Here is an 18,097-nt window from a genome sequence, read left to right on the forward strand (position 1 = left end):
ACGCAGACGGCGCGTTATGATCAATATTCTGTTTAAAAATCACCCTTCAAGTAAAGTTTGTCTTAACTTTAAAAACACACAAACAAAGAACACAAAACTGAACAAGTGTGCCGCAGATAAGTCTGCTAGCACCAAGATAGCTGAGTTCAATCCAAACAAAATCAAACTTCATAAAATGAAAAACATTTAGATCAGTTCAATCTAAATCCTTCTCTATTATTCTGCCCAAACCTAACCTCTTATGAACGTATTGAGGAGTTGTCCGGGCGACGATGAAGTTTGAAGAAATGTCCACAGTCAACAAACGGTTCGCTTCCAGCTAACCTCCGGAGCAGTGCCTGGAAGACGGCTCGTTCTGTCCGCTGACCACACTGCACGTTACCACGGGATGCGGCTCCTGTTGTCGTCCTCTCAGACTCAGCTTGTAGAGACAGCATCTCTGCAGGAGATTCTTTGGAGCACAGTTTGCTTCTGCAGGCCTCAGAAACAAATTAAAGCAATGCTTATACCTTAATTTCCCTTCTTTATGAATGAAATCACCGGGTACACAAACAGTGATTCACTCGTACTTAACTTTGCATATGATCGCGTGATCTTATGACACCCCTGGATCCAGTTTTGAAGAGTTTGTCTGTTTGCCAGCAAAGCAACATTAGCGCGCTGTCTCGCCGGCCAGCCTCGCACAGAGTCCGGATGGTAGAGAAAGACTTGTGGGAGAAGTGGGGTTTTATGTGGACAGTGACATCATGGGAATAACCAAGAACTGAAGGAAACAGAGAAACTGGAGGAAACAGAAGAACAACAACAACAACAACCTAAGAACTAGCAACATAAGTATAAACAAAGTACCCATAAGGAAACCCTGATTACAAAAGTAAACAAACCTAAAACCACACTGACTGAATTAACTAGAACCAAGCAGGGAACATGAGGACAAACAAAGATGTAAACAATAACTAAAGCTGACCTAACAACAGGGAGAACAAAATACCTAACATAAATAAACACAGAGAATCCAAGGAAGATACAGAACTAATAATCACAATAACAATAATAATGAAACCATTCTAAGTAAAGCAACACCAAGGGGACAAGGGTGAGAGGAAACTAGAACTATTAGAAAACAAAGGTAATAAACAACATGAATACAAACCATAAACAAGAGCATCTAACTAAAGTAAACAAAACAACAAACAAAAGTCCAAAAAGTCCAAACCCTGACATTAGCTGCTCCCAATTTCTTAGCCTTCCTTGCTCATCCTCCTCTGTACCCCAGTATTTATACCTTCTGCTTTTAATTTTTCACCGCTGGATGTGCTGCTTACCTCCCTGTTCCATGTCTCCGTGTTCCTGCCTGTAACCCTGCTTGTGTTCGGTTCTGTAAGTTCTCAGTTTATTTGTCCCTTGGGGCAACCACAAGGCAGGAGGCTGAGCATGGGTGGAGGAGAATGTCTGTCCTGTGGGGAATAAAACCATTTCGATACTGTGTCTATTGGTACAATTTCTCTAGCCACCTACAGGTCCTTCTCAAAATATTAGCATATTGTGATAAAGTTAATTATTTTCCATAATGTCATGATGAAAATTTAACATTCATATATTTTAGATTCATTGCACACTAACTGAAATATTTCAGGTCTTTTATTGTCTTAATACGGATGATTTTGGCATACAGCTCATGAAAACCCAAAATTCCTATCTCACAAAATTAGCATATCATTAAAAGGGTCTCTAAACGAGCTATGAACCTAATCATCTGAATCAACGAGTTAACTCTAAACACCTGCAGAAGATTCCTGAGGCCTTTAAAACTCCCAGCCTGGTTCATCACTCAAAACCCCAATCATGGGTAAGACTGCCGACCTGACTGCTGTCCAGAAGGCCACTATTGACACCCTCAAGCAAGAGGGTAAGACACAGAAAGACATTTCTGAACAAATAGGCTGTTCCCAGAGTGCTGTATCAAGGCACCTCAGTGGGAAGTCTGTGGGAAGGAAAAAGTGTGGCAGAAAACGCTGCACAACGAGAAGAGGTAACCGGACCCTGAGGAAGATTGTGGAGAAGGACCGATTCCAGACCTTGGGGGACCTGCGGAAGCAGTGGACTGAGTCTGGAGTAGAAACATCCAGAGCCACCGTGCACAGGCGTGTGCAGGAAATGGGCTACAGGTCCCCAGGTCAAGCCACTTTTGAACCAGAAACAGCGGCAGAAGCGCCTGACCTGGGCTACAGAGAAGCAGCACTGGACTGTTGCTCAGTGGTCCAAAGTACATTTTTCGGATGAAAGCAAATTCTGCATGTCATTCGGAAATCAAGGTGCCAGAGTCTGGAGGAAGACTGGGGAGAAGGAAATGCCAAAATGCCAGAAGTCCAGTGTCAAGTACCCACAGTCAGTGATGGTCTGGGGTGCCGTGTCAGCTGCTGGTGTTGGTCCACTGTGTTTTATCAAGGGCAGGGTCAATGCAGCTAGCTATCAGGAGATTTTGGAGCACTTCATGCTTCCATCTGCTGAAAGGTTTTATGGAGATGAAGATTTCATTTTTCAGCACGACCTGGCACCTGCTCACAGTGCCAAAACCACTGGTAAATGGTTTACTGACCATGGTATCACTGTGCTCAATTGGCCTGCCAACTCACCCGACCTGAACCCCATAGAGAATCTGTGGGATATTGTGAAGAGAACGTTGAGAGACTCAAGACCCAACACTCTGGATGAGCTAAAGGCCGCTATCGAAGCATCCTGGGCCTCCATAAGACCTCAGCAGTGCCACAGGCTGATTGCCTCCATGCCACGCCGCATTGAAGCAGTCATTTCTGCCAAAGGATTCCCGACCAAGTATTGAGTGCATAACTGTACATGATTATTTGAAGGTTGACGTTTTTTGCATTAAAAACACTTTTCTTTTATTGGTCGGATGAAATATGCTAATTTTGTGAGATAGGAATTTTGGGTTTTCATGAGCTGTATGCCACAATCATCTGTATTAAGACAATAAAATACCTGAAATATTTCAGTTAGTGTGCAATGAATCTAAAATATATGAATGTTAAATTTTCATCATTACATTATGGAAAATAATGAACTTTATCACAATATGCTAATATTTTGAGAAGGACCTGTATATGTTATCATGTTCTGCAGCAGCCTGGAAGTTATCTCTTTATTTAACTTAGGTGTACTTTAACAGGGATACATCTAAAAGTTGTAGGAGTGGATCTCCATAACTTAAACTGGGACACCTGATCTGATAGAACTAAACTAGAACTTTTGGGCAATTTCAAAAGGTATATTTAGCTTGGAAGGAGCCCTGTGCATTACCAAATAAAACACCATACCCACTGTAAAACGCGGTGGTGGAAACATCATGCTCTGGGGTTACTTTTATTAAGAAGGAACTAGAGTTTATTTTCAGGGTGGATAACATTATAAGCATTTTTTAAATTCCAGTCAGTCTTTACCCAAAACTTTTAGGTCTCTGCTGGAAAGCTGAAGATAAAGGGGAATCTTTTTTTTTGGCACCATACTGAGACCAAGCATACATCCAAATCAACAACAGAACGGCTTAACCAGAAGATAATAAAAGTTTAGGGATGGTCTAACCAAGGTCTGGAACTAAATCTGAAATTGTGGTACCCTGGGGAGGGCTGTAGACAAGAGAAGTCCTCAATCTGAGCGATTAGAAGACCTTTTGCAATATAGGGTGGACAAAAAAACAATCGAGCCAAGATGTGGCATTCTAATAGACTCGCACCAAATAAGAGTGAATACAGATATAAAACCAAAAGATGTTTCCACAAAGTATTGGTTTAAGGATATGCATTATTATGCAACAAGGTCACAGCAACCTTTTTTTCTTTTTTTATATTTTTCGAGGGGATTTTTTTTTATTTCATATGACTTGCATAAGATACATGTCACATTAAGGTAAAAAGTTAAAAGTTGGGATATGCTCCCAGTTTTTTTTATTCTCAAAAATCTGGAATATAAATATAATATTTATTTATATAAATATAAATATTTGAACAAATGCATCAAGAGTTGATGCTTACTGTACATAAACATTTTGTAAATCTTTGTTATTGGTGCAGTATTTGTCAGGGTTTTAGTGTTTACGAACAGCGGCCCTTGTTGTTCCTCCTTCGATTCTTATCTGTTTCCTATCTCACAGGCGTTTAGCAGAGCAGAGAAAGCAGAACTAAACATTATGTTGCAAAGTCAACGCCAGTGACTGTCCACTGTCTCTACATGCTCATCCGGGAGGAGTGAATGCTGCAAGTCACTGACTGGATGCAATCTGTTGGGTTTCCTTAGACAGAAAAACTTTTTATTCAATTTGAATAAATAACTGAATCTGACTGCACTGTTCAATGATTAGGGTTAATTGGAATGTATGTACCTGACTGTTGTGAAGTGCCTTGAGACGACGTGTTGTGAATTGGTGCAATATAAATAAACTGAATTGAATTGAATTGAATTATGTTTATATTAGTCACCTGTGACTTCTCGCTAATAGCCCCAAAAACTGCGTACAAGCTGTAGTAGCACCAGTGCTGCCTTTATGAAACACATTTCACTGGTTTGTGTCAATTTAAACTCATTGCCCTTCTGAGATGTAAAAGTACTTTACAGGAATGTAAATTTTTTCCAATGCATATTCAAATGACAGAAAGTGTTTTATTTCATTAAAAATGAAAGATTTTAAACAAAGTCATTATAGCCTTATTTTTGTATAAAATGTACTTTTATCATAACCTGGAGAAGGTCAAACCAAACTGCTAATTAGCCACATTTTTTGCATCCACAGTTAAGCCTGTCATAGCGAGCACCATGATCATCTGTGTGTGTGTGTATATATATATACATATATATATATATATATATATACATATATACATATATATATATATATATATATATATATATATATATATATATATATATATATATATATATATATACATATATATATATATATATATATATATATATATATATATATATATATATATGTATATATATGTGTGTGTGTGTGTGTGTGTGTGTGTGTGTGGCTCTGGTCAAGCAAGTAAAGTTTTGCAGTATTTAACATCTTTTAGCACAAATTATTATCATTATTATTATGACCCATTGTTGCATTGCTTTGGTGGACCCTCTTTTATTTTTTAACCAGGTTCATTTTTTTCCTCATGGTGCTTTGACAAAAGCAGTGAAAACACATTCTATATGCAAGTTTTCCTCTGAATATAAGTGCTCTGCTCTGCTCTGATAGCATGCAGTGGACTTCTATTTCTCAACTGTGGCAATTTCTGTGTGAATACATGGAAAGCACGCACAGTTAAAACCTTGTTACAGAAGTAAAACCACTTTCCAAAATTGTAATTTGATTTAGTTTTAGTTTTTATTGAATCAACAGCGCTTTTCAATCTTGAAAAGTTTTTAGTCACTTTTGTTTTTGCCATTGACTTCATTTTAACTTCAATTGGAGATTTCATTGATTGTTTAATTCAATTTCATTATTAGATTTGATGTTGAAGCATTATTTATCTTTATAAAGTTTAATAACCAATTATTTCATCATGGTCTATGATTTTAGTCATGTTGACTTTCCCACCTGCTGCGTTTTTTCTTAGTATTTTTTTAAGTCGAGACTTTGTTTTACTTCCCTATTGTTCCTGAAATGTTTTATGCTCTGTTGGTAATTTCCATCTTCCTTTTCTTTTCCTAAATTCAGTCTCATTAAGGCTCGTCTCTTTGTTGCTGCCCCACAGAGTTCTGTTACTGAGAACTACCCTACTCATTTTTATTCGTCATTTTTCCCCCCACCAGATAGATTTAGACTTATATTTTACTCATTGTTAGATTTTTATTTTGATGCCTCTAATTTACCTCTGTCAGTCTAACTAGATAAATTCCATTGTCATTTTGCTGCGTGTAAATTTTACTTCAGATGTTCTTTTACAGATGATTTTACATTTTCCTCAAGCACTCAAGGACATGGTGAATTCTATGATGGTGAGCTTGTGCCTGTTGGCAGCTGTTTTTAAATGTCCTCCACTTGTAATCTGTTTTTTGGAAAGTGGAACATCTGTGACTGCCGTTTTTCTTTTGATCTCAACATCTTGTTCATTGTAACTTGACCCGTGCAGAAACAAATCGAAGATATTTACACAGGGTAAACCTCCTTCAAAATTATGAATAACAATGTGCTAATCATATGCAACTGGTGAGATATGTCGATGCATAATTGTTGCCATTTAAAGTGAGAATAAATGTAGGGGTAAATTTATATCACACAAGAAATTCCTTTTTTATAATTACATATTCAAAAAACTTCTAAAAGGGGTTTTAATCAGTTTGTATTGTTTATTCATATTTCTCGTAGTTCTCATTCGTTTAGCCAAATACACACAGGATGTTGAAGAGTGTTGACATTTTTCACAGGACCATAAACTCCAATGTAAATGTGAGAGCTATTTTTTGTCTGGAAAACCCAAAGTAAAAAGAGTTTAATTTAATTCTGTTAAAAAATAAATAAGTAAAGAATCCTCCACTGTAAAAATCAATACACACAAAATGAAAAAGAAAAGTGCATACTATATTTAATATTTGAGTTCACAAAGAGTTTAGTTTTATTGAGATTAATTCTAAGAACTTCATCCTAGATTTTATTATCCTGTGACTTTTGCTTTGTTAAGAGAAATTTGTTATCTCGCTCAAAAAATGTCAAGAATGTAACCTTTTATAGATTTAACAAGTTCGAAGCATTCCAGTACACATATCAAGATGCATTTTATTCACTTCAGCTCTAATTTCACAACAAGACTTCAAGGTGATAAACTACACATTTTATACTCTCAGACTGAACACAGATGTACCACAAGCTCTGTCTTCTGTCCATTGATTCATTTACACACATGCTCCACTTTCACTGCAGTAAACATAATGAAAGGACAAATGTCGTTCTGAATGAGGAACCAAAAGCACTGACAATAAGGAAAGGGTCAAAATCTAGATGAGAACTGCTGTGTTAGTGATTCTATTAAAAGAAGTGAACAACCTAACCTCAGCTTGCTACATAGCTGTAGTTTGACCTCTGAAATTATTGCATGTTACATCCTTACTGCAAAGAGTTACCATAAATGGTTTCAGTTCATAATGGTAAATCATTGACATGTATTATGACCAACGTGACTTGATGCTGTTTGGACAGCTTCAACATTTCAAGCATTGTAGGGAAGCAAACATGTATCATGAACTTCATGTTTTTTCTTTGTTAATTTTGAGGAAGTTTCGAGATGATTAAATAGTCACTTTCAATCCTTATTTCTCCATGTAGGCTACAGGGAATGGGCATAAACATGTGAGGAACATCTGTGAGTAAATTTCATTTTTATTTATTAATCTCTGACAAACTGATAAATCTGAGAAAAGTTTAAGTAACTTCGCTGTTTAACCTGAAAAGGAAAATTAAATATGCAATTAAATCCAAGCTCAATGTTTAGTCCTAAATAAAACACTGACAACATGAAATGTGTTTTGTATTTTTAGCATTTTTTTATCTGACTTGAAGTAGAATGAACATATTGGAAAGGCGCAGCCATGATTCCTGATATGTCCTGTTGAATCCAATATAAAATCTTTGGAGAGGGCGAAAGATTTGGGTGATGGCAAGGAGGCCTTCCAACTTCAAAACCTTTAAGCTTAACTCAAAATACGGCCAGTGAAAGGATGCAAAAACCTTGTCAGCAATATATGAAGTGTTTTATTGCTGTTACAACAATAAAGACTTTGATAAATTATTGAGAAGGATATGAAGAATGTTTGACAGGCTGTCCTTTAACAACGATGTAAATGAAACAAAAAAGAGAATTTCATCCTGTGGCATTTCCAAATTATTTGGTTAATTGATAATAAGTTTAAATCTAAATCCCCTACAGAATGAATGATTTTGAGCCTTACTGTATATGTTATCGTTATAGGTAAATTTCCAGTTTTAAAAAAGAAGACTACCTTCACAGGTTGCTTTTAATCAGACAAACACGCCTTGTCTGAACCCATATTCTGATATATTTAATATATATACACAGATTTGTACAGGGACTACATTACTATTTTTTTATTTTTGTTGTATCAGAAACAAGACAATTTTATTGCAACTTTGTTGGAATTTCACGTTGCTTGTCATGTGTCTCTGATTTCATTGGAACGTGTGTTGGGTTTTGACCTTCTTTAGAGTGGAACTAAACCCCTAATCAACTTTTTTTGGCAGATAATCTGTATAAATTGGGCTTTTCTACTACTCTGGAATGTTTTACATTTTCATGTAAACTTGTTTAAGTCTGCAATTTTTGGCCTATAGCTGTCTTAGTGCTTCCCTTTTTGGGCTGAATGGTGGCTACTGCAGTTGAATTTTCCTATTGGTTCAAACGGTACGGCTTGGTACAGTGCCTTGCGAAAGTATTCGGCCCCCTTGAACTGGTCAACCTCTTGCCACATTTCAGGCTTCAAACATAAAGATATAAAATTCTAATTTTTTGTGAAGAATAAACAACAAGTGGGACACAATCATGAAGTGGAATGAAATTTATTGGATGTGTCAAACTTGTTTAACAAATAAAAAACTGAAAAGTGAGGTGTGCAATATTATTCGGCCCCTTTACTTTCAGTGCAGCAAACTCACTCCGAGGTTCAGTGAGGATCTCTGAATGATCCAATGTTGTCCCAAATCACTGATGATGATAAATAGAATCCACCTGTGTGTAATCAAGTCTCCGTATAAATGCACCTGCTCTGTGATAGTCTCAGGGTTCTGTTCAAAGCGCAGAGAGCATCATGAAGACCAAGGAACACACCAGGCAGGTCCAAGATACTGTTGTGGAGACGTTTAAAGCCGGATTTGGATACAAAAAGATTTCCCAAGCTTTAAACATCCCAAGGAGCACTGTGCAAGCAATCATATTGAAATGGAAGGAGTATCAGACCACTGCAAATCTACCAAGACCCGGCCGTCCCTCTAAACTTTCATCTAGAACAAGGAGAAGACTGATCAGAGATGCAGCCAAGAGGCCCATGATCACTCTGGATGAACTGCAGAGATCTACAGCTGAGGTGGGAGAGTCTGTCCATAGGACAACAATCAGTTGTACACTGCACAAATCTGGCCTTTATGGAAGAGTGGCAAGAAGAAAGCCATTTCTCAAAGATATCCATAAAAAGTCTCATTTAAAGTTTGCCACAAGCCACCTGGGAGACACACCAAACATGTGGAAGAAGGTGCTCTGGTCAGATGAAACCAAAATTGAACTGTTTGGCCACAATGCAAAATGATATGTTTGGCGTAAAAGCAACACAGCTCATCACCCTGAACACACCATCCCCACTGTCAAACATGGTGGTGGCAGCATCATGGTTTGGGGCTACTTTTCATCAGCAGGGACAGGGAAGATGGTCAAAATTGACGGGAAGATGGATGGGGTCAAATACAGGACCATTCTGGAAGAAAACCTGTTGGAGTCTGCAAGAGACCTGAGACTGGGACGGAGATTTATCTTCCAACAAGACAATGATCCAAAACATAAAGCCAAATCTACAATGGAATGGTTCACAAATAAACGTATCCAGGTGTTGGAATGGCCAAGTCAAAGTCCAGACCTGAATCCAGTCAAGAATCTGTGGAAAGAGCTGAAGACTGCTGTTCATGAACGCTCTCCATCCAACCTCACTGAACTCCAGCTCTTTTGCAAGGAAGAATGGGCAAGAATTTCAGTCTCTCGATGTGCAAAACTGATAGAGACAAACCCCAAGAGACTTGCAGCTGTTATTGCAGCAAAGGGTGGCGCTACAAAGTATTAACGCAAGGGGGACGAATAATATTGCACGCCCCACTTTTCAGTTTTTTATTTGTTAAAAAAGTTTGACACATCCAATAAATTTCCTTCCCCTTCATTATTGTGTCCCACTTGTTGTTGATTCTTCACAAAAAATTAGAATTGTATATCTTTATGTTTGAAGCCTGAAATGTGGAAAGAGGTTGACCAGTTCAAGGGGGCCGAATACTTTCGCAAGGCACTGTACATGTCTACGTCACAGGCCCAAGTTCCAGTATGAAACCATCTCACTCACATACCCCCCCGTAACGAGTCAATATTGATCATAGCGTTTTAAGCTTTATACCTTCAATCATCTTATCTGCTTGAGGTAATATAAATCAACATGTAAATGTAAACTTTCTGTTTTTTACTGCTTTGAACAGTAGCCCATGTTAGCAATGATGCTCTTGGCACTGCCCACTTTGATGGAGCTTTTTAAAATTTGTCTGGGGCGGCGTTATGATTTTACATCGGGTTTAGTGCCACTTTAAGTAGTGTTTTACATATCTGTTCCTGTTCATTTATGCCTCTATATTTCAGTGTTTTGTCGTCATTTACATTTCTAATAGGTATCAGAGCTTCTAGATAATTTGCAGTCTTAGACTTGTTTAGGGCAGGGAGGGAACAGTTAGAAAAAAATCTCTCAAGTTAGGTAACCTTTAAATTCCCTGTCAGAATTTGAACTGAAACTAATACCTGTTGCTGTTGTATCATATGTTATATGCTGATAGCTGTATAATGTTGACTGATGAAAAATGTATTGTTTATTGTCATTCACAGATGATTTTCATACAACAACCTCACAAAAGGCTTTCATAAACTAAATAAGCATGGCTGCATCAGAAACTTGGTCTTCACACTTCATTCTGAGACTTTTCTGTCTCCTGCTTCATATTAACCCTTCTCTGGCTTATTCACTGAAAAACTGTACAATACTCTATCAGGAGAACCCATCTGCTGGTGTTTCTGTGGAATGTGCAAACAGGAAACTTGTGATTGTCCCTGATGATATTCCCAAAGAGGCTGTTTCAATAGAACTTGGAGGCAATCGACTTCAGAAAATTAAAGATGATTTCCGTGGCATGTTTAGACTGAGATATCTGAGTTTGGCAAAGAATTGCATTACTCGTGTGGATGATGGCTCTTTCATTGATTTGGTTTCATTGAAAACACTCATCATGCCACATAATGAGCTCATCAACCTGACTAGAAACATGTTTCTTGGCCTGTCCAACATTACCATGCTTGATCTAAGTCATAATAGTATTGCGTTCATTCATTGCTCTGCCTTTCAGCCCCTGACAAATTTACAAATTTTGGATTTAGCTCATAATGGGCTTCAAGACATTGCCTACATTCAGCCCATTATTCAGTTGCCACAAATACAAATGCTTAAACTTAGATGTAATCAGTTCTCTTCTTTTGAGACCAAAATGTTCCTGCTGAATGAATCTTCAAGTTTAGAACAGCTGATTATTTCTGGTAACCGCTTGAAAAAGTTCAGCATCACAACACCAATCTTTCCTCACCTTCAGATGATAGATCTTTCAGGTAGTTTAGCTACTATTAAATTGAAATGGGACATACCTGACAAAATGTTATTAGCAGAGATAACACAGCTTTATGTTGATGAGGATGTGATTTCCTTTAAAGGGATGCGAAACGTCCTGCAGAATCTCATCTCATTGACACATCTGAGAATAACTTTGGTGCACAATTGGATAAGGAACGGACTTTTATCCACTGCCTGCAAAATACAATCACTAAGGAGGCTGGATTTGTTCTACAACAATCTAAACAACCTGACTTTGAAACTTGCACCATGCTCACAGCTCAGAGAGCTTTACCTTCAGCAAACTTGCCTCAATGAACTGCCAAAAGGCTCAATAAAATCAATGCAGATGCTGCAGGTCCTAAATGTGAGTGAAAACAAGCTCACCAGAGTTTCCTATGACATTAGGAGCCTTGCCTTCCTTAAGATCTTGCACTTGGATAATAATTATATCTCAAATCTGAACTGTGAAGATTTTGAGAACACAACACGTCTTACAGAGCTTAAACTGAATACAAACCAAATTTCCAATCTAGATAGATGTGTCTTAGAGCATCTTACAGAACTAAAGTATTTAGATCTAAGTCACAATAACCTGAAGAAATTTGGAGACACATTTAAACTTGCCCTGCATAAGCTGGAGTACTTGGACATGAGTGAAAATGACATAGATGAATTATTTGCAAATACATTTGATGGTTTACAGTCCTTAAAACATTTCAACATTGCCTCTGATAACATACCACTAATGGAAAATGAAACATTTCTTGAACTGAGAAACCTAGAAGATCTAAATATATCATTTTCTTACGGGCATAACCCCGAACTTCAGGGATTGCAGCACTTGGTAAATCTTACAGTTTACCTTGGAAAAGGCTTTTCTTTGAAAACTCCTTATCAAAACAAATATGGCACCTTAAATAATTTAAATTTGTTAAAAACTCTTACAGTTATCAACAACCTAGATAACATTAATTTTCTTAAAAATTGTGTGAAAATGCTTGAAGCTATGAGATATTTGGAAACTTTCAAAGCTGTGAATGTCTATGAGCAAGCTCTAGATGTTGATACATTTCGGTTTAACACCCGGCTCAACAGTCTAACATTAACAGGTAGTGATATGACAGATTTGAACCCTGAACTGTTTCGACCAATCAGAAACCTGCAGATATTAGATCTTTCTGGCTCAATGCTGAAATATGTTAATTTTTTGATGCAGGCTAATCTTTCTGCACTCAGATATCTGAAACTGGCCCACAATGAGATTATGGTGATTGATGAGGTTGTCTTCAGCTCTCTCCCCTCTTTAACATTCTTGGACCTGAGTAATAACCCGTTCACCTGTGACTGCTCAAACGCAGGTTTCATCCAATGGGCAAAGAACAACAAGCAAACACAGGTGGTAAACACTCAGTATGTGTGCTCCTTTCCTGCGCACAAACGAGGAACCTTGTTACTGGATTTCCATATAGAGTCCTGCTGGGATGATGTCAGCTTTATCTTCTTCATTTCGAGCACTTGTCTGGTTCTTCTAACTCTCCTTACATGCTTGGTCGGCCACTTCAAGAGGGATCATCTAGTCTACACATTCCAACTCTTCCTGGCCTTTCTCTACGACACTAGGAGGAGGAAGAAAATTGACCCCCATCAGTTTGATGCCTTTGTGTCCTACAGCACCCACGATGAGGACTGGGTTTACAAAGAGATGCTTCCAGTGTTGGAGGGAGAACAGGGCTGGAGACTCTGTCTGCATCACAGAGACTTCCAACCAGGTAAATTCTGACATTATCTCTGTTCTTGTTCCTCTTGTGTTTCTTCTGTCAGAAGCCGCATCATGTAGATAATTGAAAGAAAATGCAATCTACATTTTCATACAGTTTTGGGTAATATAAAAAGCTATTTGGGGAAAAAAAAAAACGAAGATGGAAGTCAGTTAAAATGACCAGGTGTTCAGCTTATCCTTTGCCATATACACAGTGCTTAAAGTTATGCAGGGCTTTAGGTAGGCTGAGGCCTATTTCATCTTACAGGAACTTACTGAGATGGCACCAGAAAGACACAGTACAACCACGGTGAAAGCAAATGGGAGAATTCATCAATGGATTTTAAATATTGACAAGATGTGATTAGTTACATCACTGGGACTCTTTAGATGGCTGCAGAACAGCTAGGGGAAAGTTTAAGAAGGAAACTGAGGGACATAGGTGGGTAGAGTGGCCAAAATTGTAATCAAGTAAGAGTAGCATTATTTCAATATATTTTTACCCATGTAAACGTACAAATGTTTTAGTAATCAGACAGCCAAAAATATAAGGTTATGTGCAAATTCTAGTATTTTCAAGAATAAAATGACAAATGAGTAAAAGTAAATAACCTATCCATCCATCCATCCATCCATCCATACAACAGAGTCGCAGGGTAGCTGGTGCCTATCTCCAGTGCTCTACAGGCGAGAGGCGGGGTACTAGACAGGTTGCAGGTCTATCGCAGGGAAACACAGCAACACACAGGAAAAAAAACAAAAAAACACACCCATTCACACACTCATTCATACCTAAGGGCAATTTAATGTCATGTTTTTGGACTGTAAGAGGAAACCAGAATACCCGGATAATTATATACCTAGCTAGACTGTGGTAGGAAACAAATCACACACTTGTTGCCCTTTTCTGTTTTTAGGATTTTAATCTTAAGACAGTGAGTGTCACTTCAAAAGACAGGCAATTCACTGTAGTTGCTGTGTCCACAGGTAAACCCATCATAGAGAACATCGCTGATGCCATTTATGGCAGCAGGAAAACAATCTGTGTGATCAGCCGCCGCTATCTGCAGAGTGAATGGTGCTCAAATGAGATCCAAATGGCCAGGTGAGGGTAATGCTCTCAGATATTGTTCATACAGGTAAAGAAAAATTGGTGTTTGCTGTGATGACTGACATATTAACCTTTGGCCGTCTCTCAATGAACCTCTGGAAAGTTCTTTCAAGAGTCTTTGGACAACCATTTCAGGTGACCACCCTGATGAAGCTCATGGAGAGAATGCCATGAGAGCAAAACAATAATCAAAGCAAAGGGTGGCTATTTTGAAGAACCTAAAATATAAAAATGTTTAAGTTATTTCACACTTTTTCTTACTAGATAATTCCATGTGTGTTCATTCATAGTTTTGTTCCCTTGGGTGAGAATCAACAATTTAAATAGTCATGAAAATAAAGAGACCCATTAAGTGAGTGAGTGTATCTAAAACATTTGACTGGTAGTGTATGTTTAAAAAGAAGTAGGAATTCTGCGATAGCTGCTGATTAAACACAACCTGAATTCATATGTTCGCAGTATCCACATAATTATCACAGCAGTACTGATGACATACTGACCAGCAGACAATTAAAATTGTCTGTTAGTATGTGTGTATTGTTAGTTATTAGATCCTGGTTTCTAGGTGGTGTCCTGCTAATGTATCAATAATAAAAATATTAATAAAGATTGATAACTGTGTCAGGGCTAGCGAAATAAAGGACCCCAGAATGCAGACTAGCAGGCAGCATGACGGTGAATGCAAAAGGATTTAATTAACAAAAAACTCTCTCACAAGAAGAGGCAGGAACAAAACAATAAACGGACAAAAACAGACATGGGCAGGTTGGCAAAACAGGCTTGGCGTGAGCAACAGGACAGAAGTGACATGATCTGAAAACAAGACTTGAACATGATTTGAAAATGTTTCTGTGAGGAATAAACAGGACAGGTGTGTATATATGGAGTGTGAAGCAAGGAGACAGATTAACTAGGTGCAGGTGATCCGAATAAACTTAATTGAAAGGAGAGAACAAACGTGACTGAGCCAAACAGGAATTCAAGAATACAAACTAATAGAAACATAACTAGAAAAACATGAAACGAAAGCATAATCAAATTCAAAAAACAAACTTGACAAAACATGAACAAGAGTAAAACATGACCAGAAAAAAAAAAAAAACATGATTTAAAACTTCAACTGAGAAATAAGACCAACAAAACCCTAAAACACCCACAAATCATAACAAACTGTTGATAAATATAATAAATAATATACTATAAATATTTACTAAAAACTAAAATGTTCTCACCGTGGTTCACTGGAGTACCAAAGCCTTAGAAATAGCTTTGTAGCCCTTTCCAGTATGATGGATCTCAGTGATTTTGCTCCTCATCTATTCTTGAATTTTGTTACATCAAGGCATGATGTGTTGCTTTTGGAGATCTTTTAGCCTACTTCATGTTGTCAGAAAGGTTCTATTTAAAGCTGCAGTAGGTAACTTGAATGATTGAATGATATATTTTACATTGACTAGCACAGGTAGCACAGCTGCAGCACACTGGCAATCTTGATCTAGAACGACGGTACACGGCGTACGGGTGAGGGGTGTGACCAGCACGTCTCAACATGATGGATACTGCTAAGACATTCCTCCTGGCTCTGATTGGTTGGATCTGACTGTATTTCTGCAAATGGCAGTAGGGACATTGGGAAGAGTCAGAGGACTTTGATGTTTTTTTCATATCTGTCCATATTCTACTGTCAGAACAGAGTGACAATTTTAACAAATATGTAAAAAATACATTTTAACAAACGTTACCTACGGCAGCTTTAAGTGATTTCTTCAAACCTGCGATTTGTATTTTCACAGGTTATCTTTGATAATCAAATTGGTTTGATGATCTGAAACATTTAAATGTGTCCAAAAGTAAAAACCAGAAGATGTATCTGCAAGGGGGTAAATACATTTTCGAAGCACTGTATAGTAACTGTCTCAAAGTTCTCTATTTAAGTCTGACGATGAGGATGTATTTCTTATGGATATTGCGTCATAATAATTTGAAAAAATAGGCAAATTTAAAATATCTGTAGCTGGTTTTGTCAGAGTCAACTCTTCATCCCCGCCTGAACTGTGAGCTAAGCCCATTGAATAGTTTTTTTTTCTTACCTTGGCCACCACTGACCGTCTGCCGTTTCCCTTTCAGCCTGACCTCCGGCCACGCCACTCTCTGACTGAATTCTCTGAAAATCGTGTAATAAATCTTTGAATCCATGCTTCTCTGTTTGAGTGTTCTCTCTGCATGTGGGTCAAGTCGGCCTTAAGGAAAACGTTGACAGGTTTCCTGTTTAGAGGTCTTAAATTGGAGTCAAGCGTTCTGTTAATTGAATGCATTATAGTCTTAATTGTCTTCTACTAATAAATTGAAAGCATTGGAGCACTACTGAAACAGATAAAGATCTATTTCAAATACAGTTTCTCTTTGTCTGATTCCAGTTTTCGTCTGTTCGATGAGCAGAAAGATGTGCTGATCCTGCTGTTTTTGGAGGAGATCCCTCCCCATCATCTGTCTCCATATTACCGCATGAGGAAGCTGTTGAAGAAACGCACCTACCTGAGCTGGCCTAAAGCAGCACAACACCCAGGAGTCTTCTGGCAGAACGTCCAGAGAGCTCTGCAGACAGGGGACGATCTCATTGAGAACACAGACCTGCTGCCTAGACCAACAGTATGTTGAGAACAGCAGCGAAGCTGAAAGGTTATTTAAGCTCAGTGATAATAGTTTGCAGCACAAAATCAGGATTTGTGTCATAACCAGAGATGAAAAGAGGTGAGTTATTGAAAACAGCCTGATCCAATCACAGCTTCAACCAAGAAATGGCAAAAGGCTTGACATACCAAAAAAAAAACACAGCATGCCTTCCCTCAGCCTTGTCTTGAGGGTTTCTGATAAAGAAACTGCAATCATTAATTTATTCTTTTTCTGAACTGAACAAAAAAGCAGGATCCCCATGAGCCTGTTTCCTGGAAATGAACATTTAAAAATTGTTTTATCACAATACCATTTATTTAAGACTGATTTCATTCTGTTTCATACATTAAGTTAACATTTACTCACTGTTTAATTTACATTTTTAACATTTATATCACATATACTTTGTATCAGAAATGATGTGTCGGGTTTTCCAGCCTGTCTCCTTAGTATTTTGCTATTTTAGATAAACAGCCTTTAGTACTTTAGAATAAATGGTTGAGATTTCATGGATGTTTATCAAGTAATTATTATTAACCTAAGCCAATTAAATGCACTTCCGTAAAAAGTAATTTACCTAATTTTCCCAAATTCCTTAATGTTTATTTTTGTGTGTTTATACATTTTATCATGTAACAATATATATATTTTTTAAATGCTATTAAATTTTACTGAAAAAATTATTTAATGAATGAAAATGATTGATTTGGCTTTTCTTACCTGTTCCTGGAGTCTCAACAGCACCCCCTAGTGTCTGCTGTATGTACTGAAATGTAAACATAGCGGACAGTTTGCCCTGCATTTTCAGGAAAATTTGAATATTGAATTCAATATACAAAAATTAAGAGTGGACTAAGCAGAAGGAAAATTATTTGATTTTTACTAAACAGCATTCTCCAAATGAAAAGAGTATTTTGTAATTCACAAACGTAATTTGTTTATCAAGGGATATTTAATAAAGTTGTTTTGTGCAACCACATTGAGTTTCTCCTTACACAGCAACAATAATCTCAAATGCTCAATAGTTTAAAGTTATGTAAATTTAATGTTATTTTAGGAGTTCCTCTCATCTTGTATGTGAAAAAAAAAACAGATGTGATTATTGCAGATTTCAGCAGAAGAATATGTCA

At 37.5% G+C, this 18,097-nt stretch overlaps 1 protein-coding gene across 1 annotated transcript; it reads left to right on the forward strand.

Annotated features, from left to right (window-relative positions):
- Positions 1-7,223: 7,223 nt before the first annotated feature.
- LOC124878738 (toll-like receptor 13) lies at positions 7,224-17,650 on the forward strand. The gene is made up of 4 exons (XM_047382819.1): positions 7,224-7,373; positions 10,650-13,193; positions 14,171-14,288; positions 16,712-17,650. Exons 2-4 carry the CDS (start codon positions 10,700-10,702, stop codon positions 16,950-16,952), a joined length of 2,853 nt encoding a protein of 950 aa, XP_047238775.1. The 5' UTR covers positions 7,224-7,373; positions 10,650-10,699; the 3' UTR covers positions 16,953-17,650.
- Positions 17,651-18,097: the final 447 nt, after the last annotated feature.

The sequence above is a fragment of the Girardinichthys multiradiatus genome, chromosome 13 (genome assembly GCF_021462225.1).
Source record: "Girardinichthys multiradiatus isolate DD_20200921_A chromosome 13, DD_fGirMul_XY1, whole genome shotgun sequence".
Classification (NCBI taxonomy): domain Eukaryota; kingdom Metazoa; phylum Chordata; class Actinopteri; order Cyprinodontiformes; family Goodeidae; genus Girardinichthys; species Girardinichthys multiradiatus.